This window comes from Panthera tigris, chromosome B1 (assembly GCF_018350195.1).
Source record: "Panthera tigris isolate Pti1 chromosome B1, P.tigris_Pti1_mat1.1, whole genome shotgun sequence".
Lineage (NCBI taxonomy): Eukaryota > Metazoa > Chordata > Mammalia > Carnivora > Felidae > Panthera > Panthera tigris.
The window spans coordinates 162,791,689-162,817,130 of record NC_056663.1 but is presented as its reverse complement, the minus strand read 5'-3'; the positions used below and the strand labels follow the sequence as shown (position 1 = coordinate 162,817,130).

Below are 25,442 nucleotides of genomic sequence, written 5' to 3'. Positions count from 1 at the left end.
TAAAGTGCACAGCTAGCTCATTTGGGGGAAGAGTTGACACAGACATTCCACAGTCGGTAATCTTTTTTTTTTTTTTTTAAGTTAATGACTTACAATGATTTGTTTCATTATATATATTTTTTCATTTATAGGAAAAGAATTTGGAAAGTCTGACACACTTTGCTGTTTATGACCCCAATTGGCTAAAGATAATATTATCTTAGATCAGTAGTTTTCAAAGTATGGGCAGGGGGGCCCCGGAGGAGCCCTTTGAACTCTTTCAGGAGACTGGAGGGTAAAAACTATCTTCAAAACAACACCAAGATGTTATTTACCTTTTTTACTCTCCTTCTTTGGTGAATGTTCAGTGATTTCCAGAGGCTAAATATGTGATGACATCACTGCTCTGACAACTAACGGAATGTGTGCTTGTGTATTCCTGTGTTTCAAATTTTCACAGGTTTAATTTCTAATATAATAGATATCAATGGATATAACCCACATAAACAAAAGTTCTTTGGGATCCTCAGTAACTTTTAAGGGCATAAAAGTAACCTGAGACCAGAAAGTTTGAGAGCCTCTAACTTAGACTATGGTTGAATGACATTTTTGGTAATACATCAGAAACACAAAATGGGTAGAAATGGATACTGCCCAACTTACATATATTTTAGAGTTCTGAGACAATTTATTTTTTGAATAGGCATTTATTAAACATTTTATGCTTAAACACTAGTAGGAATACAAAAATAATATAGGACAGGATCCTTATCTTCTAGATGTTACACATGTTATTAAAACAGTTAGCGATGCAATAAATTATTCTGTATGTTCAGGTGCCAAAATCAATAGTCTGGGCAACACATGCTGTGGAGTCCAATAAGAGGAGAAACAGGATGGCTTGGAGTATTTTTTCAAGGAAATAGGAAGTAGGTGGTCAGAGCCGGCAATGTAGGGAGAAGAAAGCTGCAAAGTAGGGCTGGTTGGGAAAATTCCTGGCCTGCTGGGTACAAATTCCAGTCTTCCTCTCTGTTTAACTTGGAGTCACTGCAGGTTTATGAACATAAATGACATATATTTCAGGATCCTAAACATGCGGGTGTTTGTAGGAGAGATCGGAACAGGAATACCAGTTAAGTAGGGTGTTGGGCGACGTTGTCATAATGGAGGTTAGAGGTAATGAGGTAATGAGGGCCTGAACTAAGGTGGGATGGAAAAAGACAGATTGAAAAGATACAAAAAAATAAAAATAAAATAAAAAATAAAAACATACTTCAAGAGAAGAGTTAACTGAATCTGCAGCCAGCTTCAAACAATCCCGTGTTTACTGAATGGTGACTAGTGAAGTATGGAGAATGAAGGAGGGAGAAGATTCTACATATGCTGCACTTAAACTGAATGAGAAATAACCTCGTGACTCAGAGGCAAGGGGAAGGCAGGGATGGGGTATTAGGTCAGTCAGGGCTAGAGACAGAGATTTGAGATCCTTAGCCTTGAGGTAAATTAAATCCACGAGTGCATCTTCTTACTGTGCAAAACAGTATACAGGAAAGAGAACAAAGAGCCAAGGACATGGTCTGGGGAAAATTTAAATGTGCAGCTATAGTGGGAAATGAGGACTACAATGAATGGTAAGAGAACCAAGCATGTGCTCTGTTGCTGAACTTGCTTTGTTAAGAAGTGCTTCTGTGACTTTCAAAGATGAACTCTAAGTAGCAAATGGGTAAGCAGGAAACAGCCTGAAAAGATGCCACATGTGTGTATCTATTTTTGAGTCCAGAAAGAGAAAAGAGGAAAGAGAGGACTGTAGCTAGAGAATTACGTACACTCAGAAGAAAACTGTGTTTTCAGTTTTGCTGTGTCTTCCTCTCCTCTCCGTGCAATTTGGGGGAAGACTCGCCTATTTGACCGCAGAGGGAAAGATGCCAAGCGGGGCAAAGGCCAAAGGTCTCAGAGCGGGGCAGGATAATGGAGGAAATGAGATCCTTCAGGAGGCAGGAAAGAAGCTGACACAGAGTACATGAGAAAAGATAATCTTTAAGGATAGGCTTCGCTGAAACAGTTCACACCCAGAAGAGAAAACATCTTCTTCTGGGATGGAAAAGGCAAGGTCATCTGCCAAGGAAGAATGGAGACCGCTACTGGAATCTTATCACGGCGGCCGAGGCAGCAGGCTGGTTAAGGGATTGTGGAAAATGGAAAAGGACAGGAATAATCATTGTGAGTAATGCGGCAGGTAAAATTTTTTTTTAATTCCACAAAGCGGTAAGGAAGGCTATATAGAAGATGCCTCAATCTACTACCAGATTATTGCAGACCTCTTAGAGCTGAACGTTCATTTTGAAAGTATTTGGGCTGAAGGTATAGAATACCTTAAGGAAGGTGTGCTTTCTTCTAATTTTCACAGACACAGTAGGGGCAACTTAAAAGTCAGGGCTTGAATACAGGTCTACATAGGAGAGGGGGCAAAACTGATCCCTCCTGGGAGGCATTCTTTACTCTTCTCTGCCAATTCATGTACATCATTATATTCAATTTGATGCATTTATAATTCACTGAAGAGTTACTATATGCCAGAGGCTCCAGATCACCAAGACAAGCAAGCCATAGCACTGCCCTCAGTGAACTTCCTCACAGGCCAGGACAGTGGACAGACAGGTCACTAACAATGTCAGTTCAACATGGCAAGTGCAGGAGTAGCAAATACACTACTGACACGGCACAAAAGAGGAACGTAACTCTACTTAGCAAGCAGGGGCATCAGGTGAAGGTTTTTAAGAAAGGCTGAGATCTCACTCGAATTTTGGGAGGATAAATGGGAATTAGCCAGGCAAAAGTGCAGAGAAAGGTATTCCAGGCAAAGGGAACAGCATAGAAACTGTGACTACAAGTCACATCAGTATGAACTGATTTTGGTAGTTTCTGTGGACCGTGAAAAGGAGGAGTACAGAAATGGGGCAAAGAATAAGGTGCGAGATGTGGGTAGGTGCCAGTAAATGAATGGACGTAAGTTACCATGTCAAGAACAACAGACTTTATCCTGAAGGTTATGGGGAACCACTGAAGATTTAAAATAGGTTAGTGATACAATCAGATCTGCGTCACAGCAAAATCAAATTCATGTGCCAAAAAGAGATCAAGTGCAACAGAAGAGTTCAGAGATGAAGATGTCAACAGCAGGTTTATCTAACAGTCCAAAGAAGAGCTTGACTGAGCTTTAGATGAAGAGATGACGGGGAGAGGCATTAAGAGGAAGATTCTCTCTCTCTCTCTCTCTGCCCTTCCCCACTCATGATCTTCGTCTGTCAAAATAAATAAGAAACATTAAAAAAAGATGACGAACTACAGAACCTGGTGATTGACTGGCTGTATGTGACACAGACGGATCTAAGGCGACTCCCAGGTAGGACCTGCTACATAATGTGTGGAATCCAGGGACAGCAGAGCATTAAACTAAGTGTGGGTCCTTTCTGAGCTCCCTTAAACTGGCCCTGCTCTCAAGTTTCTAGCTCGGTTAACCAAGTGAATGGATGGTTGTAGCCCTTTTTTAAAATTATTATTTACTTTTTTTTGAGAGAGACAGTATGAGCGGGGAAGGGACAGAGACGAAGCAGAAAATCCCAAGCAGGCTCTACACTGTCAGCACAGAGCCCGATGCAGGGGCTCAAACTCATGAACCATGAGATCATGACCTGAGCTGAAACCAAGAGTTGGACACTTAACCAACTGAGCCACCCAGGCGCCCCTGGAGCCCTTTTAATGGTAAATATGATGAGATCCAATTTTGTACATTTTTCAGTTTGGGGTGCATGTGGAAAATTCAGTTCACGGTGGAGACATAAATGCTTTACTCTGAAGTGACACTAAGGAATGGGCCGCTCTGCCCAGTTTCTGTGTAAAGCGAGAATAGAACCTTGGTGGAAACTCCAGAGCATTCATAAGTGATGTGGATGAAAAAAAAGAACAGGCTGAAACAAGAGCTGATAAATCAGGAGGGAAATGTGGAAAGCCAAGGAACAATTTTAGTCTCAACAACTCCCAAAAGCTGTGTCTCCGTTCACTTTCACTCATTCCTTTAGGTTTTATACTGTTAGATCTGTAGCTTGCCCCTGTGGCTGACTTTTCTGCACTTAATCTGACTTGAAGCTCCTTGAAGGCAGATTTCATGTCTTCTGCTTTCTATGTCCCTTGGAATGACTGTTCCGGTTATGTATCTCTATTAGGTCCCTAAAAGCAGTCAATTAGTTAAGAAGGTCTTTTCTGGGAACAGAATGCTGGCAACTTGACTCCAATTTATTCTTCCAACGATGTTGAAGAATGAGACTTTTTCAAAGGAAACTACCATATCATAGTTTTGTAAAGGGAATAACAGTTAAGGAGAAAGTGACTATGAAAACTATTTTTATTTTAACAAAGACCCTAGCAACGACAGGTATGTATATGTAACAGATGCATGCATATATGCGTATACATATGTAGAGCTCGCTTTGGGGAGGAATAACAGCCTTTTAAACTACTCTAAGTTACAAGTTTACCATGCAGATCAGGAAATACTTGAAAAAGATTTAGTAAATAATTTTAAACCAACTGGACAGGAGGCAGTTTTAAACTGGTGACTAAATCTCTAAAACCAAAACGGGAGGAGAAACCTGATGTCTGCATATCGGGGATGGCAGACACAAGAAGTGGCCGCAAGCTGGCACCCAGGCAACAGCTGACTGTTTCTTGGCGGGTGTCAGGGAAGCCTCCCCGCTCACAGGCTGAGGCTATTTTTACCCGAATCTTCGCTGGCCACCGTGCCGGGCACGTCTCCGGCACGTCCTGGCGCAGGCTCCCGCCTGCCACGGCCGCCTCCCCGCCCCTCAGGCGGCGACCCCTCCTCAGCCCGGCCGGGGGGCAGCGGGTCTGGCCGAGGGCCGCGGCTTGCTCCCCCTCCTCGGCCCGGAGCCCCTGCCCGCCGTCCCAGGCCGCCCTCGCCAGCATCCCGGGCTGCGGACAGCTCCTCCCGCCCGCTCCGCCCCCCTGGAGCCCGGCCCCCGGCCCCGGCGCGCCCTCGCGTCCCGGCTGCCTCCCCCGGCAGCCAGCCCCGCGGAGGGCCCCACCGGCAGGACCCGGGCCTCCCCTGTCTCTCCTGCCCCCGGCCGCGGCGGGGCTCCCAGACCTGCTCGGCCGCCGCCGCCGCCGCCGCTGCCGCCATCTTCCCGCGCCTGGCGCCGCCGCTCTCAGCGCCGCGGCCGCACCCCGCGCGCCTGCGCCTGCGCCTTGGCGTGGGGTGGGGGTTGGGGGAAGCGCCGCTCGCCGGCTTCGAGCCCCGCCCCTCGGGGGGAGGTTTGGAGTCCCGGGCGCCCCTGCATCCAGGGCTGTGGCTTCGGGGCGCGTCTTCCGGGGCACAGGTATTCACGCCACCTCGGGCCGCTTCTGGGTTCTACCCAAGGGGCGCTTCAAAAGAGGAGGGCGCCGCTCCCTTCCCCCTACGTTGCCGTCACGGAGAGCTGGTGCCGTCCTCCTTGGTTGATGGGCCGGGGTCTCCCTGGCCAGGGTGGGAAGGGGCGTCTTGGAAAGGACCCGGGGACGGGCGGTAGTGACAATATACACGGACGTTGACAAGTTGCCAATTAGCTAGCTAAAATCTTGGAAACTGAGCGTCTTCAAGGAGGACAGAAAATCGCTTTAGGGATGCTTCTTAACTTCAGAGGGCCTATGAAGTCTGGCGCTTTCTTCTGTGGTACTGGGGGTGGATTTTCCATGTAGTAATGGAGACAGTGTTGTCAGGGGCGCTACGTCTGGGGAACCTAATTTAACAGATATTCTCTGCACACCCGGAACGTGCCATCCAAAATGCACAAGTACTTTGAGTTTACATTCCTTGTTCCTTGTCAGTGTAATCCAACACTCCTCTTAGTTTGCTGTTACTTGTTTTTTTGTTTGGTTGACTTTTTAAAATGCAGTGAGGGCAGTAGCAACCAAGGTTGCTGTTCCTCAGGTAGCTGAAACAGACTTCTAGAAAGCATCTTTGGGCCCCAGGGCTGTCTAAGTCAGCAGGAAACACAAAGAGACCAGCTGGCAATAGCTTTCTTTCTCTAGGAACTAGGTCAGTTTTGCTTTTTGATGACTGGAGCTGTTATTTCGCTGCTCTGCTTGCTATACATCAGAAATTGCTGTGAAGTTTAAATTAGGTAATCTGTCGCATAATAAATCCCTCACAAACTTTTCCCGTCTCTCCTGATTTTGGCTGATGCCAGTAGCACACTGGTCATCAATCTCTGTGTATCTTCTTTCCTGAATGCTAGAACCACTGACTCACATCTCTCTGCTCAGTCCTGCTGGGATCTCTAGGATAAACCTGCATCTTAACCAGGACGACTGTAAATTACAGCCCAAAGCTCTTGGAGTCAGCAATAAGTCTTCAACACTCTGGCTCTGGTCCCAGAGCTGAGTTATCAACTCAGATAACTGGGCTTTTGACTGATCCTCAGCTCCTGTCTCCAGCTCTGGTACCACAGTCCTTACATCCTATATGTTTTGCCCCTTTTTCCTCTGCTTGGAGAGAGCTTCTCTTTCTCTCTCTGGCAAGCGCACTCTTATTCATCCTCCAAGAATCCGTTCAAATGTCACATTCCCTCTAAAGCCTCCCCAGGCTTCCACAGGCAGTTTTTAGCTGGTCCATCCCCTAATTAACTGTGCTGTCTTTTGTAGCACTTTATGTGACATTGTATTTTATCTTGTTTACCTGTCTGATGTCACCTGAAAGATGGGGAGCTCTATCTGGAAGGCTCATGTCTTACATATCCTTTTACTTGCAATGCCCAGCATAGCGAAGAAACTTCGTAAATGTTTTAGAAATCTGCCTGACACCCCACTTTCTAAGACCAGAAGCCCTGCCTTTATTTTGCCAACTTCTCTTCCACTTAGGTGGTGAAATACCTGACAACTACTTTTCTTGATGCCAAATGCCCCCTGACTCTCTGAAAAATCACCTTTTCTTGGAGTCCTTATTGCTGATCTCCAGCTGACAGGACACTTCACAATTCTTCTTGATGTCAATTGCTGTAGTCTTTAAAGAGATTCAGTATACTCACATGACCCCATAGTTAATGTGGGTCATTCCCAAATGTGTTATCTTCAAGCTTTTTTGGATCTTGTTTTGTAAATAACATGTAGAGTCTACACATACCTGGGAATGTCTCTCTAATTACCCTGACAATCTCATGTTTAGGTCATGTTATCCCCATTTTACAAATGAAGAAATCAAGACTCATAGAGGTTAAAAGCCTACCAAGTTTTCAACCAATACAGAGCCTGGATTGAATTTAGGTCTATCTGACCTACAGCCTTTGCTCTTTCTGCCGCATAACACAGTCTTTAATTTTGCATTTCCTTTTGCCTGTGGGCATGCAAACCAAGGCTAGAGTTCTGGTCAGATTATGAAGACAGTTATCCCTTCATTCACTTTATAATGCGTTGAATAGTGTCCCCCTATGAAGATATCCAAGTCTTAATCCCCAGTACCTGCAATTGTGATGTTATTTGGAAATAGGATATTTACAGATATAATTAATTTAAGGATCACCCTGGATTTAGGTTGGGTTTTAAGTCTCATGACCGGTGTCCTTAAAAGAAGAGGAGAGGACAAAGACACAGAGGAGAAGATGATGTGAAGACAGAGGCAGAAATTGGAGGGGTAATGTTTCTACAAAGCAGGTCATGCAAAGACTTGTCACCAGAAGCTAGGAGAGAGGCCATGGAACAGATTCTTTCAGAAGGAACCAACCCTGCTGATTTTCTGAATTCTAGCCTTCAGAACGGTGAGGAGATAAAGTTCTATTGTTTGAAGCCATCAAATTTGTGCTAATTTGTTACAGTAGCCCTTCAACACATCCAAAAACTGAACTGAAAATCTTTCCCCTCGATCTGCTCTTTGTGTATTCCTTAGTGAATGGCACTGGCATCTGGTCAGAAACCTTCAAAGTCATTCTACACTATTTGTAGTGTGATCTATCTTCCTTCCTTCCTTCCTTCCTTCCTTCCTTCCTTCCTTCCTTCCTTCCTCCTTTCCTTTCCTTTCCTTTCCTTTCCCCTTCCTTCCTTCCCTCCTTCCTTTTTCCTTCCTTCCTTCCTTCCTTTCCCCTCCCTCCTTCCTTCCTTTCCCCTTCCTTCCTTCCTTCCTTCCTTCCTTCCTTCCTTCCTTTTCATTCCTTCTTTCCTTTCCTTTCTTCTTTCTTTCTTTCTTTCTTTCTTTCTTTCTTTCTTTCTTTCTCTTTCTAGAGTGTGCAAGTTGGGAAGAGGGGCAGGAGAGAGAGAGAGAGAGAGAGAGAGAGAGAGAGAGAGAGAGAGAGAATTTTAAGCAAGCTCATGCTCAGTGTGGAGCCAATGTGTGGCTTGATCCCATGACCCTGGGATCATGACCTGAGCCAAAATCAAGAGAAGGACACTGAACCGATTGAGCCACCAAGGTGCCCCTGATCTTTCTAAAATCATGACACTCTTCATCCCAAACTTTAAAATCCTCCAATAACTTTCACAATGAAAATTAAATTCCTTTTATTAGCACATAAGGTTTCGTACTTCCTGGTCCCCGTCTACCTTTTTTTAGCCTCATTTCCCGCCTCTTCCACAAACTCATCCTCACTCCAGCCTTGTGCGGTATTTGCAGTTCCCATCTATTTGCCTGAATGCATCAAGTTCTTAGTATCTCTATGCTTTTGCATATGTGGATATTTCCCTATTTTATCTAGCTATTCTCCTACTTGTCCACCAAAACTCAGCTTAAGAGATACCTCTTCTGGGAAGCCCTTCTTAATCTTTCTCCTCATCACAAAACTCTGATTTTTGTGGCCCTCTGTGTGATCCTCAGCAGGCCTCTGTGATCACATTTATCCTTGTACAAGGGAATTTTTTTAGTTGCCCATCTGTCTTATTTATGAATGCATACCTCCCTAAATTCTAACCCTCTTTAAAAGACCAGCCTCAGTCCCACTTCCTCCTGAAAATTACAGCTAATCATTATTGCTTTCTCTTTGTAATTGTTATGGCACCGATTTGCTATGATGCCCCCTTGATACTTAATAATACACTGTTTTGTGTTATTTTACTTTTCGTGCATGTATGGTTCACTCCCAAGTAGATTATAAATTCATTACAAAGCAGGGGCAATGGGGTACCACTTTTGTGCTCCAAATCTTGAACACACTGGGAACCAAGTACGTGATATGTACTTAATGACTCTGATGAGTGAATATGAGATTAATTTGTCCTACTGGGTAAAAAATATTACTAGCATCTAAGTGTCTTTGACGTATGTTCATGCTGATGCTCACTGTGCATTACATCAGAGAAGAACGTCATTAACCCTCAAATCTGTGTCTCCTAAGCATTTCTCTGGGTCCAGCACGGCCCCAAACTTCACTTCTAGGAGCTCCAACATGATATAAAAAAGAGACTCAAACATATCATTTTTCTGTTTACAGCTGTTTGCTGCTTCCCCATTGCCTACAAAATAATGATCAATTTCTTTAGCCTCATATACAGGACTTACCACAGCTGAATCCAGGACTGTCTTCCCAGTCTTGTCTCTGATTCCCTGAATACCCTACAGTCACGCTGGATGAGCATTCATCATTCCCTGCCTCTCCAGGGAATTTCATGCCTCTTTGCTACTGTCCATTCTGTTCCACCTTCTCTTCTCGGTGAACTTCTCTCCATCCTTCCAGAGCTGGCTCTAAATGTCACTCTCTTCCATAACTTCCTCTGAGCCTTTCTTTAGGGGCTGGAGGAGGAAGTAAGGGAAGAGTCAGTATTTCCATGGAGTGTTTTATATATTATTGTAACGTGTCACATTGACCTATAGTTGCGTATCTGTCTTCTGAAAAGATTGTGAGATGCTCAGGAGCAGGAACCGAGTCTAATCCTACCTTATGATTAAGGCAGATGTTTGGTTGCACGAGAAATTCAGTAAATTCTGATCAAATGTGATGAAAAAAGCCTATTTCCACATTCTTCATTTTAGGGACTGCCTTCGTGCTGTCCCAGATCCTCTCTTGTGATGCTTAAGGACATCTTACAGTGTAGACCATACCCATAATGCACATTTGCAACAGCTTAACATATCCTAAGTACACCCCTTCAATGGCCATTTTCACAGAGCCAAGTATTTGCCATGGCATTTAGCTGGCAGAGCTGAAAAGGTTGAAAGCAAGGATGCCTCAATATTCCATTATAATAATGGAAACCTGGGTTAGATATGAGGGGTATATTGTGGCTCTCAAAAATCACACCAAATCAGCTTTCTTTTTTTTATTTTTATTTTTAATGTTTATTTATTTTTGAGAGAGAGTATGTGTGCGGGACGGGCAGAGATGGAGACAGAGGATCCTAAGCGGGCTCTGCGCTAACAGCAGAGAGCTCGATGCGGGGCGCGAGCCCACGAACCCGTGAGGTCATGATCTGAGCCAAAATCAAGAGTCAGACGCTGAACCGAGGGAGCCACCCAGGTGCCCCTTTCCCCCGCTCCTAATCTGTATTTGCTACAAATGCTCTGAGTTATTTAGGTGCTAAGGTGATACAGTTGTGATATATTAAAATTCTCCTCTTGACCTCAGCCGTAGCAATCTCTTACTCGACACATCCCCAAAGGCAAGGGAATTAAAAGCAAAAGTGAATTACTGGGACCTTATGAAGATAAAAAGCTTCTGCACAGCAAAGGAAACAACCAACAAAACTAAAAGGCAACCAACGGAATGGGAAAAGATATTTGCAAATGACATATCGGACAAAGGGCTAGTATCCAAAATCATTAAAGAGCTCACCAAACTCCACACCCGAAAAACAAATAACCCAGTGGAGAAATGGGCAGAAAACATAAATAGACACTTCTCTAAAGAAGACATCCGGATGGCCAACAGGCACATGAAAAGATGTTCAACGTCGCTCCTCATCAGGGAAATACAAATCAAAACCACACTCAGATATCACCTCACGCCAGTCAGAGTGGCCAAAATGAACAAATCAGGAGACTATAGATGCTGGAGAGGATGTGGAGAAACGGGAACCCTCTTGCACTGTTGGTGGGAATGCAAATTGGTGCAGCCGCTCTGGAAAGCAGTGTGGAGGTTCCTCAGAAAATTAAAAATAGACCTACCCTATGACCCAGCGATAGCACTGCTAGGTATTATCCAAGGGATATAGGAGTACTGATGCATAGGGGCACTTGTACCCCAATGTTTATAGCAGCACTCTCAACAATAGCCAAATTATGGAAAGAGCCTAAATGTCCATCAACTGATGAATGGATAAAGAAATTGTGGTTTATATACACAATGGAACACTACGTGGCAATGAGAAAAAGTGAAATATGGCCTTTTGTAGCAACGTGGATGGAACTGGAGAGTGTGATGCTAAGTGAAATAAGCCATACAGAGAAAGACAGATACCATATGGTTTCACTCTTATGTGGATCCTAAGAAACGTAACAGAAACCCATGGGGGAAGGGAAGGAAAAAAAAAAAAAAAAAAAAGGTTAGAGTGGGAGAGAGCCAAAGCATTCTCAGTTTGAGAACAAACTGAGGGTTGATGGGGGGTGGGAGGGAGGGTAGGGTGGGTGATGGGTATTGAGGAGGGCACCTTTTGGGATGAGCACTGGGTGTTGTATGGAAACCAATTTGACAGTAAATTTCATACATTAAATAAAAAAGAAAAGAAAAAAAAATAAAATAAAATATTCTCCTGATATACAAAAAAAATAAAAATAAAAAATAAAATAAAATAAAATTCTCCTCTTGTTTTTCTGATTTAACCAATAATGGACATGGAATAATTTTACGGAAAATTCCCGAACTGTGGCTGTGAGCAGGGATTGCTTACTGGTACGACACAAGAAATATCCCTGCGTCTGTCCAGTGGTGGAAGCTGCCCTCAATTCGGATCCCAACCAATTAGTTCTTTCTCCAATGGGTGGTGGGTTTTCTTCTCCTTTTTAAATCCTTTTCCTTTTTTTTTTTTTTTTAAGTTTATTTACTTATTTAGAGAGAGCACATATGCATGCATGTGAGCGGGGGAGGGGGCAGAGAGAAGGAGAGAGAGAATCCCAATATCCCAACGTCTGTGCTGACAGGGCAGAACCCAATGGTGGGCTCGATCCCATGAACCCCAAGATCATGACCTGAGCCGAAAGAAAGAGTCGGACACTCAACAGATGGAGCCACCCAGCCACCCCTGAATCTTTTTTCTTTTTAAATCTTTCCTGCTACGTAGCAGAGAGCAAAAAGGACCAAGTGAAGCTGATAAAATGAGTACGGGGAGCGCTCAGATTAGAGAGCAATGAGTAAACTGGCAAATGAGCGTCTTGCTACCTGTGAGTAGAGACAGTGCTTCAGCAATGCCAACAGTAAAAAAAACTGCAGTTAAAGGAAATTTCTTGCAAGTGGGTGAGAAAAGTTTAAAAGACTCTCTTCAGGTGGTAATAGGTCCCAACCTAAAGAATCGAGGTCCTTGGGGCGCCCGGGTGGCTCAACTGGTTAAGAGTCCAACTTCGGTTCAGGTCATGACCTCACGTTTGGCGGGTTCCAGTCCCGCATTGGGCTCTGTGCTGACAGCTCAGAGCCTGGAGCCTGCTTCGGATTCTGTGTGTCCCTGGCTCTCTGCCCCTCCCCCACTCGTGCTCTGTCCCTTTCTCTCTCTCTCTCTCTCTCAAAAATAATAATAAACATTAAAAAAAAAAAAGAGAAGCGAGGTCCTAATACAGACAGCTGTAGGGCAAGAAGAGCACAGAGCACAGAAGGGGAGCAGGGGCGCCTGTGAAAGCATCCAGGCCAGAGCAGTAAAGAGTATTCTTTTAGGCACACTAAGGGTGCACAACTGTCCTCAGTGAGGAAGAACTGGAAATTATGATGAGGATCCCACTGTATATCCTTGTAGTTTATTGCGTATATTTATATTTAGTGTAGCATGGAACCACATATACTCCCCTCACTACGCTGAATGGCTTCAGTTAACCTTGTTGGCTTCTTAAAATCCCAAATTTAAAATCTGCTCGGCTGATCGATGCAGGTAAAATTCAGAGTGGACAAAATGAAGGACTTTCAGAAAGTCTGTTCCATCCAGACATTTATTATTTGACACTTCTCTAGAACCAATGGCTCCTGGCTGGGTGGTAGAATTATGATGCCATAAAAACAACCAACTGGCTATTAAATTTGCTTTCTTTTGTCTCAACAGGATTATGACATCAGGTAAAAAGCAGCCAATCATCTCCTCCCTCCCTCTCTCTTTTTTTCTCTCTCTCCCTTTCTTTCTCCCTCTCTTTCTTTTTTCTTTTCTTTCTTTTTCTTTCTTTCACTTTTTATGAACAAGTCAGCTCAGCAGACTTTTACAGAGGGCCTAGAATGTGTCTGTTAATGTGCTGAGGAAAAGCTAAACAAGCCTCTGTCCCATTTCTTCAAGAAGCTCACAAACTTAATGGTTGAACATCCGACTTCGGTTCGGGTCATGATCTCGCGGCCCATGGGTTCGAGCCCCGCATCCGGCTCTGTGCATCAGCCAGCTCAGAGCCTGGAGTCTGCTTCAGATTCTGTGTGTGTCTCTCTCTCTGCCCCTGCCCCACTCATGCTCTGTCTCTCTCTCTCAAAAAAAAAAAAAAAAAAAAAAAAAAAAGAAAGGAAAGAAAAGCTCACAAGCTTATCCACGAGGCAGACAAGCAAGTTTAGAACAGTGTGATCATTGCAACAATATTAACATGTCCACAAGTAAAAGAAAGAAAGCATGAAGAAGAGCTGGATGAGCTCTGAGAGACTGGGGGTCGTGGGGGGGAGTTTGGAAGAATTTGTCAGTTTCAGTTGGGTTTAAATTTATTAAAAGTGCAACTATAGAGAACCCCCTTGTCTATTTCCTGGAGATTAGGTATATTAGTTATTCCAGCAAGCCTGCAGAATAAACTGTACTCAAGAAAAATGCTCCACTTTTGGTGACTGACTAAATGCTCTCTGAATCAAGGCCTGGCCCAAACTGAACTTGTGAACGAAAAATTGGAATAAAGGGTGAGATTTGCCCAGTCTGAACCTAACCAGTATGTTAAAAGAAACAAACAGAGAACAACCAGCGCTAAAGGATGTCAGAACTGCAACAGATCTTAAAGCTGATCTAGTCCACATTTTTCAGTATGTAGATGGGGGAAAAATGGGGTTCAGAGTGATTAAAGACTTATGTAAAGTCAATGGGGCACCTAGGTGGCTCAGTCGGTTAAGCGTCTGACTTCGGCTCAGGTCATGACCTTGCGGTTGGTGGGTTCGAGTCCTGTGTCAGGCTCTGTGCTGACAGCTCGGACGGAGCCTGGAGCCTGCTTCGGATTCTGTGTCTCCCTCTCTCTCTGCCCCTCCCCTGGATGTCTGGATGGAACAGGCTTTCTAAAAGTCCTTCATTTTGTCCACTCTGAATTTTACCTGCATCGATCAGCTGAGCAGATTTTAAGAGACAGTCATGCTCTGTCTCTCTCTGTCTCAAAAATAAATAAAAACATTTAAAAAAAAAAGACTTATGTAAAGTCACAAGAAACCTGACTACTTGGCAGAGGGTGACATAAAGCAAGAATGTCCATCATGATCCAAGTTTATTGTTCTTTCAACTTCTTCAAAGTACCGGATAGTGTACGACAAAAGAAAAACTTGTTTCCTTTTTCTTTCCAAATAATCGCCTCGTTGATAATATCCTAAAATAATCAAACTGAGACAAAAGTAGAGCATCAAAGTATCGTCTAAATAGAGCTTTGACTAATCTGATAGTTCTTCCATGTATAAAAAAGTAGGTTTTAAAAATAGAATTTCTACATAATTGTCTGCATAGTTGTAATCTGAAGCATATGGATTCTTCTTTCATTAGCAACACAGACTGTTTGCACTCCAGGCTCTAGTTCTCTCTTAGATTGCTAGCCAGCACCCATCAAAAGCTCTCTGGAGGGGATCATTATTAAGGGCACTTATGAGGATGTCCACTTGTTCTTATTCTGGTATGGAAGTTCCAAGTTTGTATCAAGTAACATCACCGGAGAGCTAAGAAATGGGATGTCAATTGCTTGGCCCTCTCTTTGATGACAGGTGTTCTAGCATTACCCCCTTGGCATTGATCAAAGAAAGGTGACTGCAAGAGACAATCATATCAAGACTGCTTCTGTATTTTCTAGAAAAAGTGGGGGAGGTATCAGAGACACCGTCATCTGTATTGCTCTAGGCTCTTTGGAAAAGGGTAAGCATTATTGTGGAATCGGTACCAGGCACAGGTGTTTCCATTCAAAGAAGTGGTATGTGTGTGTACTTTTAAACTCAAATAATAATAATCATAAAAGTCATTTTCCTTTCCATGTTGGCTTCCACGAGGTACAGATTAAATGTTAAATGAAGCTCGATCTTAGTACACAGGTTTACATTGGGGGCATGTTTGCTTTTTCCACTAAAAAAATATTTCTATAAGTCTTTTACTGTAAGTTATCTCAGGTCCTCTTTTAGATGTAGTGGGGAGTAAATAATGAATAAATACATAACACATTTCCTCTGTTTTGGGTCATTGATGACTATGCAGCTTTGTTATCGATAAACATGAAGTTCCTACTACACATAAGCACATGCTCCAGAGTTCTGGGGAAACCAAGAGGTACACGAAATGACTGCAGGCCTTAAGGGTCTTGAATCCACCTGTAGGGCTAGAGCATATGGAGAGATAAATAATATCAGGTAGCAAATTCTAAACAGATTTCAAAGATCCATTCTATCTGAACACCCTATAAGACTACTAAATTAGTCATTTGGATATTTGGTCAAAAAGCATTCCGTTTTGAATCAGCTTAAATATTGATATTTTGGCTAACATTTTTCTGAAGGTGGCAAAATTCTCGGGTAACTTTGCTTCTGAATAAGTTTTCACAGAAGTAATTAGTGTTAATGGTAGAAGTTCAGAAAACCAGAAAAGTACAAAGGAGCAAATTAAAATAATCTACAATAATGCTTTGGGTGCTTATTGTATAATATAACACATATACAATATATATAATTCCGTGTCCTGCTTTTTTCACTTTATATAGTGAGAATTCCCGGGTACTAGATGTTCTTCATTAACAAGATTTCTTTTTCTTTTTAATGTTTATTTTGAGAGACAGAGAGCACAAGCAGGTGAGGGGCAGAGAGAGAATCCCAAGTAGGCTTCATGCTGTCAGTGCAGAGCCCAATGCAGGGCTTGAACTCATGAAACATGAGGTCACGGCCTGAGCTGAAACCAAAAGTCCCAGGCCTAACTGTTGGAGCCCCCAGGCACCCCTCTTAAGTAATAAGATTTCTATTGTGCAACGTTTCATTGAAGGATTTGCCCAACAATTACCCTATTGTTTCCAACCTAGTTTTCTTTATTAAATATAATACTGTGATCTACATTGTAGTAATAATGATCATGCTTTTATGAAGCACTTACTATTGTATATGCCAAGCACTATTAAACACTTCATACAAATCATTTTGGTCTCTTAATAATCCTGTGGATTAAGAACTATTATCCCTTGTTTGTAGGTAATGTAACCAAGGAGTAGCAGTTAAAGAGCCCACAGCAAGGAAGAGAATTTAACCCCTAATCTGACATAAGTAAATATTCCAAATTGTTTTTTATGAATAAGTAAATAGGACTGTTCAAAGATTCCCACTGCCTACTGAAACATGCAGTTATTGGCTCCAAATTAAGAAATTTGTGGGATTTTTCTCCATTCTCTTCCTCCTTCTTTTTATTTTTTTAAAGGAAGAAGTTTCTAATGAATATTTAGTGGGTTTTTCTTTTACTTTAGTAATTAATAATCTACTATGATAAAGTATGTTACGTACCCTTAGAGCCCTTATTTTTTCTTTTGTTTTTACTGAGAAATAAAGAACATATAACATTCTACTAGTTTCGGGGGTACAACATAATGATTCAATATTTGCATATATTCTGAAATGACCCACACAATAAATCTAGTTAAAATCCATCGCTATGCATAGTCACAATTTTTTCCTTGTGATGAGAACTTTTAAAGTTCTGATTTTGTTGGCTACAGAAAATAGTAGGAACACAGGCTCCAAAAACGAGCCTCTCAATTTTATTTATTTATTTATTTATTTATTTATTTATTTATTTATTTATTTTACCAGCCTCTCGTTTTTATTGGAGGACAGTAAAACTACTGTAATTAAGAGACATAAGAAAAAAAAGAGGTGGTAAAATTCTGAGTATTACTGTCCTGGGACATGAGCAATGTTCATGTATTTTCAAGTACCTACAGAAAGAGAACTGAACCAAACTAGCTAGATGAGGCCCGGCTCCACTCCTGCTGTTGTAATGACTAGAAAAGGGTGGTTTACACTCAGCTCATCATTTGATGCATATAAAAGAAGGGTTTCTAAAGTGCTTTAAGGATGGGTGAAACGGTTTCATTTCTGAAGTAGTTGAAACTATCCTTGTGGCCAACACACCCTTTTGACCTAGTGCCAAATTGGTTTGATTTTTCAAAAAGTTTCAGTTAGAGAAGGAGAATTAAATGAAACTTTGGAGTGCTCGACGATTCTAAAAATATTACCAAATCTTTCCTAAACTCGAGGGATGAACTTTAGTTGGTGAACATCTTGGAGCTTGAGATCTGCCGACTTGACCCACCGAATCCTAAGTGTTACAAAGGAACCACTGAAGGTCTGAGAAGTTAAATAAAGGAAGGGGTGAAACAGGTGCTTGCCTAACCACAATGTCAATGGACAAACAACCTTTGCCTTCCTAAGAGGCCTCCGGTTACCTCCAGCCCACCCTGCGGGTGCGTCTTAGTCCATCGAGGGACGGAGGACGCGGCCTCCGTAGTCTTAGCCTCTCCAGCCCCAGAGCCCACCCAGAGTCTCAGGGGCCTCGGGTGGCCTCGCCCTCGGCTAGCAGTAGTAGCAGCAGCAGCAGGAGCAGGAGCTGCGCCAGGGCGGGTGCCAGGACCCAGGAGCTGCCAGGAGGGCGGCTGGGTGGGCCCTGGGTGGGAGCTGTTGTCCCTGCAGCTCGCAGAGGCTGGCGTTGCCAAGGCGCTCGGGGCGCGCGTCCCTAGCAGCCGCCCGCCCACGTCAAAGTTTGTTTAATAATCGCCCAGGTATTTATGCCTGCGGCTCCGGGCAGCCGCCCGGGAGCCAGGACACCTCAGGGCAGCGGATAAGGCGCGGCGGCTGTGGCCTAGGGCACCTCCCCCCCGGCTTCCCGAACCCTGCCCGGTCCGACCCGAGGGGGAGGATGGAAGAACCAGCCGCGCTCTGAGCCCCTCAGGAAAATAACACCCTTCCGGCCACATCACCCCCGGTCGTGCGGAGGCCACCGCCTCGTCCCCTCCACGTCTCCATCTCCCAAAACAGGGCCGAGTGAAAAAGGGAGCGATGGCAGAAAATCTGAGAAAACTGGTCTCGAGCGAAACTTTACAATCGATGCACGACAAGCTAGAGTCCTGGCTGAGGGACTACAACGTGAGTCGGGGTGGGAGAGCCCCGGGAGGCTTTGATTCCTTTGCAGAACCTTCGGCCGGGGTTTCTTAGGGCTGGCTGGGGGAGGCCGCTTAGCAATGGCCAGGAGGTTGTGATTCCTAACCGTGACCCAGTCTCGGACCCGGATCGCGGGAAGGAAGGAAGGGCACCGGTCTGCTGGTGCCCTTTTCTCCCGTCGGCGCCAGGCGGCGCAGGGCTGGCATGGCCTGCGGAGCGCACTCTGGAGTCCCCTCGCGGATCGCACTCTGGAGTCCCCTTCCGGAGCGCTCATTCCGCCCAGCGGTAACCAAGGACGCTGGCGGCCCTAGCAACGGGAAAGATCCGCGGTCCGCCAGAGATCTGCCCCAGCCTACCACTTTCCTTTCCATCCCCTCCGCCAGCAATCCACCTCCCTACCCCCAACTCGAATTAGTTTTTTACTACACCCCTTGTCCTGCCTTTCCGCAAGTCCCGGAGGATACTCAGGGGTTGTATCACAATGTATTTTTTTTTATAAAAATACTCCCAGGAGTTGTTAGCCAGAAGTCAGTGAAATGGACACTTGTCAACGTTGCTGGTTTCGTTTGTGTACTGATCTGCATGGCAGGTAGGGCACAGTTTCGACACCAAGGCAGACGTCCGGAGGCCTGTTGCCAAGGCATTTGTAGGAAGCAAATATTCTGTCGTCGAACCCATAAGCGCTCTTCAAGTCTCATTAAGCCTTACCCCCACTGTGGTTCGCGTTAACCGTCCCTGCACATTAAGTACAACTCAGCGTTGCACTTGGTGGATTTGATCCGTCCGTCTTAAATAGGACAGTCCCACTCGTGTGGCGAGTGCAGCGGTCAGGCAGACAGAGCTGGGCACTCGTGGACCCGGAATCATCCCCCACCCCCACCCCACTCGAGTTCTAGGTCTGGCTCTAGATAGAACTAGCTGAACGACCTGGGGCAATTTATTTCACCTCTCTGGGTCTCAGTATCTCATCTGTTACATAGAAGGGACTCAACCAGATGATATGTAGAATTCTTTTTCAGATCTCAATTTTTAAATTTATTTTTATTAAAAAATTTTTTAATGTTTATTCATTTTTGAGAGAGAGGGACAAAGCATGAGCGAGGGAGGGGGAGAGAGAGAGGGAAACACAGAATCCAAAGCAGCTCCAGGCTCTGAGCTGTCAGCACAGAGCCCGACGTGGGCCCGAACCCACAAATCTGGAAATCATGACCACAGATGAGGAAGGCTGCTCAACTGACTGAGCCACCCAGACGTCCCAATCTCAATTTTTAAACAATTTAAATTGGTTTGTTTCTGAAGTCCCACCAGGAAATTCAACTAGATGCTATGTGAGTCTCTGGGCTATCCCATTCACCCTTTGACCAGGGCTCCTATGGTGGACGGGAGCTCAAAGAACACCAACAACTTCCCCCTTGCCCCCTTACTAGGGTTCAGTGTTTACCACCTTTACCCACTTCTAAAGAACGAGCTCTGTGACTATTTTCTCCCCATCAAGATTGCAGGCAAATTAAAATTTACTCTTAATACATCTTACAGCATTTTCTTTCTTTTTTTCTTTTTCTTTTTCTCTTGTTATTACCCTGTGGCTTAAAAAAAGGTTTATGTTTAACATTAAATAAATGTTAAGTGTTTAACAAAGATAACACTAGCGTTTGCGTCAAATTAAGTGATTGTTTTAGAAACTGCTCAGAAGTACTGAGAAATGCCAACGTTTATCACACTTAACTTTCTCAGTAACGGTGGTCCATCCCACTTGTCTGTTGTCACCGAAAGCATTTCAGTTAGAATCTCTCCCCTGTGCCAAGTCCCTCCCTCCACCTTTATAAAGACTGCACTCTTCGAGACCAATGCCTTTTCAAAAATTCTACGGCCATTTCCCCAGGCGATCGTTTCTCTCTGGCTCTCTAGTGTCTCTGTTGCATTTGACTGAGGACACTGCCATTCTTCTAAGGCTCTAATAATTTCTCTCCTTGCCTTACCCGCTTCCCTCCTCTGGCAGTTCGTCAAGACTTTAGGAATCTTCTCTTGGGCCTCCATTATTGCATATTTAATTGCATATTAAATTGCATATTTATTGCATTATTGCATATTTAATTGCATATTAAAACATATGGCCATGAACCTCATGTCTGTATTTTCAGTTGTGCTATTGTCATCTCAAAACCAAATCAATCTAAAACCTACCTTAGTCTTGCCCATGGCTGGAACAGCGGCCTCTTTCCTGACTTCACGGTCTTCATCCTGTCATACCCCACAAACTTTTCACCAGCTTAATTGGTTGGCATCTACTTTGAAATTCTCACAGAACCCTTTTACCACCTCTGCTGTAACCACCTTTGTCTACCTTCCATCATCGTTCATCTAGATTATTACAAAACTATCTCAAGGTGATTCTTCTAAATGTCAAGTCAGATCAAGTTACTTCTCTGATAAAACCCCCAGACTTTCTGGCCTACTCAGAATAAGACCCAAAATTCCTGCAATGGCCATCGAAATCCTACACAACTGTGCTCCTTTAGACTCTGACCTCATCTGTTGCTCCCTTAATCTACTCCAACAATACTGGTCTTGTTGCTCTAGAGTAAAGCTGTCCAATAGAACTTTCTATTAGGGACACGTTCTATACAGGCACTGTCCAATATGGTGGCCTATTTTCGTACTTGAATTGTGGCAAGTAGAAACGGAGGAACTGAATTTTAAATTTCATTTAAGTTTAGTTTAATTCCAAATAGTCACATATGGCTAGTGGCTACCCGATTGGACAGAAGAGTCTAGAGCCTGCCAGCCAGGCTCCTGCTTCAGGGCGTTTTGTACTCACTGTTCCCTTCTGCCTGGAAAGCTTTCACCTGTGCACATTTCAGTAGGAGAATAATGTCTTCACCTTATCTCCCCCTTCAAGTCTTTGCTTAAATGTCACCTTCTCAGAAGAGACCACCCTCTTCACAATTGCAGTCTCCTAGCCCCGTCCCTGGCACTCGCTGTGTGCCTTCTCTGCTTTATTTCTTCTGTAATAGCTACATCTAATTTTTACTTGTTCTTTTATGTTACTGTCAATTTTTCTCCCTCCTCTTCCCACTAAAATGTAAGCTCCAGAGGGCAGAGATTTCTCCCTTTTCTGCTCATCACTGTATTCTCAGCACTTAGAATAATGCTTGGCTCCCAGCAGTTGCTTCATAAATAATGACTGACTGAATGCCACAACCATTCTCCCAGACACCTGGGTTCTTGGACTCATTTCTCTTCTTGAAACCTCGTATCCAGTGTAGAGTTGAAAGTGATCCCCAGATATCTTTAATTCAGCCTTTATTAAAACTGAGTTGATGGGGCGCCTGGGTGGCTCAGTCGGTTAAGCGTCCGACTTCAGCTCAGGTCACGATCTCGCGATCTCACGGTCCATGAGTTCGAGCCCCGCGTCGGGCTCTGGGCTGATGGCTCAGAGCCTGGAGCCTGCTTCCGATTCTGTGTCTCCCTCTCTCTCTGCTCCTCCCCCGTTCATGGTCTGTCTCTCTCTCTGTCTCAAAAATAAATAAACGTTAAAAAAAAATAAAAAAAAAAATAAAAAAATATAAAAAAAAAACTGAGTTGAGGGCAAAAGACATGATTTCCAATTAGGGGCATAATTCAGAGGGTGCAAGTGTTTTTAACAGTTTTTCCTTGCATGTGTATCACTAAAGAGAGAGGGTAAGAAAATGTCTATATACTACTTTACTAAAATTTAGGTTACATCTAGACTTATTCCGTGTCTTGTCACCTGCAGTGTGGGTTTGGGTCAACTGCTAAGAGCTTTCCTGTAAGGCTGCAAGTTTGTTTTACTAGTTCCAAGGACTTTTGCCTTGAAACCTTAAGGTGAAGAGTATTCATTGTAGCAAAGCTATATTTGTTAAAATGTTGGTGGTAGAGGTTTGTTCACTAAAAGTTTTAAGTTATGTTTGCTGTGGAAAGTTGATTTTGCTGACTGTGACCACATTGATTTAGTTCTAATTAACTCAAGCAAAATAAAAGGCCATAAATACTAGTCTAGAATTAGGGATGTGATCCAAGTTACCCCTTGGGAAACTGTTATTATTCAGTGAACAAGATCAATGATTTGAGCAGATGAGTTCTAAAACACACTGCAGGTCGTTTTATTTTTCTTCAAACTAGCTAGTATTTGGATTAACAGTTGGATCCTGGCTAGGTTTTCTTCTAACTTTCCCTCATCTAATTTCCTTCATATGGATTCCTATCCCTTCTCCCTTAATCTGTCCATCACCGCTATCTTCTCACTCTGTCCTAAGTATATTGCCAGACACAGTAAATTCTTTAAAAATGTAATTTTCTGCCCCAAAGCCTTTGGTTTTTATTTGTTGGCTGTTTTTTTTTTTGTAATTGTTTTAATGTTTATTTATTTTTGAGAGACAGAGAGAGAGAGCACAAGTGGGTCAAGGGCAGAGAGAGAGGGAGACACAGAACGTCAGGCTTGAACTCACGAACCCTGAGATCATGATCTGAGCCTAAGTCGGCAGCTTAACCTACTGAGCTACCCAGGTGCCCCTGTTGACTGGTTTTTAATCTTACAACATCCAGCAATCTTCTGGGGCCTTGGCAAAACCACTGTTTGCTTGATTTTTTAAAAAACTTTATTTATTTAAAATTTATTTATTGAAAAAAATTTCAAGAAGGAATAGTTTTCAAAACCCCACTAGAGAAACATAATAAAAACGACAGCAAACATTGCCAATTCACTTTCTTTCAGTTATCAAAGAGAAGCTGATTATTGTATTGCTTGGCCTTTAAAACTTGGGTTCCATCGGCTGTTCAGGGACAGCTTGGTGCAAACTTGTAACTCTCAGGATTGTTTTTTCCTCCTTTGTGGCTATTGAGAATGTTGGTGAAAGCCATCGATAATCCCTTCTTGTTGAACCAAAACCTGAGCTAGTTATTAAGAGCTTAAGAATTCACTCAACAAATGGTTATTTAGTTTCTGCTACCTGTGAACCTTTGGCCTAGACACTCTGTATTTACAGCTTTGGCGGTGTACTTTTATTGATTAGTTTATTCAACAAAATATTTTTTCAGAGTTTATGATATGTCTATCTGTGCTGGATGCTAGGAATAGAAACGTCAGTTGCATCTTAATGATGAGGTTCCAGTTGGAGCGGAGGATGAGGGGTAGAGGACGCAGCTTGTGCAAAAAGCAGGGAGGCATGAAGAAGCCGGCCTATGTAGGGGGCCTGTGAATAGTTCACAGCAAGGAGTGGAAGTGAGATGAGGCTGGGGACGTGGGGTGGTTGCGGCCAGAAGGTAGAGGCCTTGGACAGTGTGTTAAGGAGTTTGGACTTTACCCTGGGGGCAATGGAGGAAAACTAAAAGCACCATGCGGTGAAGACACATGTTTGGATTGTTTGGAAAGGTTGCTCTAGCTGCAGCCTGATGGGGAAATTGGAAATTCTAGGGAGGACGGACAGAGCTGGGCAATATTTTAGGCAAGAATCAGCCCCTTGTAAACTATGCTGGCACATTCAGTAAACAAGGTCCGACTCTGAGAATGGTTCTGCAGATTCAAGTAAGAGTATGTGGCCCCAAATGCCCACAATTGATCATGCAACATCTGTATGGTCTTCTTGGTCAACTTTGTGAAAGGGTCAAACACCCACCTATGCAGAACTGGGTTCTGATTATTAATGACTCTATAGAGATATTAAGATGAGAAATTAACCTCTGTCCAATGTCAGCAGTACCTGGAGAAGGTCAGCTCTGGGCTGAAACTCTCCTCCTCCTTAGGTGCTTTTCTTTCCACGCAGAGTCTTGTGAACTAGGGAGCTACCTTTGGTCAGATGCTCTGAGATTTATTACTTTTTAAAATGTACTGTATGTAATTATAGGGGGCAAATGGTAAGTTCTTACTACACCCTTGATAACCCCATCCTTATGATAGGACAAGATTCCATTTCTTGAAGTAAATTAATAGACACCAAGACATTACATTCTGGGAACTTTTGATTATTTGATATGTGAATGGGGATAATAGGGAGAGCTGATAATGCTTCCTCTTGAATTACTTTCTTGTGTTATAGAAATCTGCCCTCTTAAGCAACAACAGCATATCAACTACCAGTACATAAAAAGGAGATTGCAGGGGTGCCTGGGTGGCTCAGTCAGTTGAGCGTCCAACTCTTGATTTCTGGCTCAGGTCATGATCCCAGGGTCATGGGATTGAGCCCTGTGTCAAGCACCGTTGGGCTCTGTGCTGAGCGTGGAGCCTGCTTAAGATCCTCTCTCTCTCCCTCTGCCCCTCTCCACAGCTCTCTCTCTCTCTCTCTCTCAAATAAAAAACAAAAACAAAAAGGAGATCTCAAAGAGGCATCTCCTCGGTTTTCAGATAATCTTTGTGATTGAAATAGATGTTGTCTCCATGCCAAAATATCCCTGATTCTCAGTACAAAAGGTTGTTGTGGTTACTATGGTGTCACCAAACAGACTCCCTGGCTGCCTTTGCCCTTCCCCGTAGTGAACATACCTCTACATTCTTGGGGATTCTCTCTAATTAGTAAATTTATAGAAAACATTTCTTTCCCTTTATCTCTTTCCTCCTATGCTGCAGTGATGAATAAAACCCCAAATCTTAGTGTCTGAACTTCGGTAAAAGAGGTTTTTCATTCCTGCATAATATGATGGCAACTCTTCTCCACCATTGGCTCCGTGTCAGGTGCCCTCCATCTGGCGGAGCAGCCATCACATCGCGGGACCTCAAAGATCTGTAGGGAGAAAGAGAGAGCGCACTGAAATTATACACACCACTTTCACTCATCTTCCCTTGACCAGAAGAATTGTTATGTGGCTCCAGCCTCATTGTAAAGGAGCCTGACAAATGGAGAGCAGGTGGAATATTTATTTGGGGCCATGGTTTCTGCCACAGCAACTCATGATGAATCCGTGGTTGTGAAAGAACTTGACAAGCGATTGAGGCAGATTATTTCAACA

At 43.6% G+C, this 25,442-nt stretch overlaps 2 protein-coding genes across 6 annotated transcripts in view; one reads left to right on the top strand and one right to left on the bottom strand.

Annotated features, from left to right (window-relative positions):
- Positions 1-18,003, bottom strand: part of SGCB (sarcoglycan beta) — a 30,352-nt gene extending 12,349 nt beyond the window's left edge. The window contains exons 1-3 of one of the 3 annotated variants that reach the window (XM_042984550.1): positions 17,768-18,003; positions 17,558-17,640; positions 9,515-9,745 (exon numbers count right to left, since the gene is read on the bottom strand). Coding sequence is in view for 1 of the 3 variants with exons in the window: in XM_042984548.1 (XP_042840482.1) it covers positions 5,141-5,176 (36 nt within the window). In the remaining 2 variants the exon portion in view is untranslated. Of the gene's footprint in view, positions 1-5,140; positions 5,187-9,514; positions 9,746-17,557; positions 17,641-17,767 lie in introns of those variants that run through there. The other 2 variants (XM_042984549.1, XM_042984548.1) reach the window with 2 other exon arrangements.
- A 107-nt stretch (positions 18,004-18,110) lies between these two features.
- Positions 18,111-25,442, top strand: part of SPATA18 (spermatogenesis associated 18) — a 36,140-nt gene continuing 28,808 nt past the window's right edge. For 2 of the 3 annotated variants that reach the window (XM_042984546.1, XM_042984545.1), the window contains exon 1: positions 18,112-18,464. In XM_042984546.1, coding sequence (XP_042840480.1) covers positions 18,378-18,464 — 87 coding nt within the window. In that variant the 5' untranslated portion in view covers positions 18,112-18,377. Of the gene's footprint in view, positions 18,465-25,442 lie in introns of all 3 variants that reach the window. The other variant, XR_006217017.1, reaches the window with a different exon arrangement.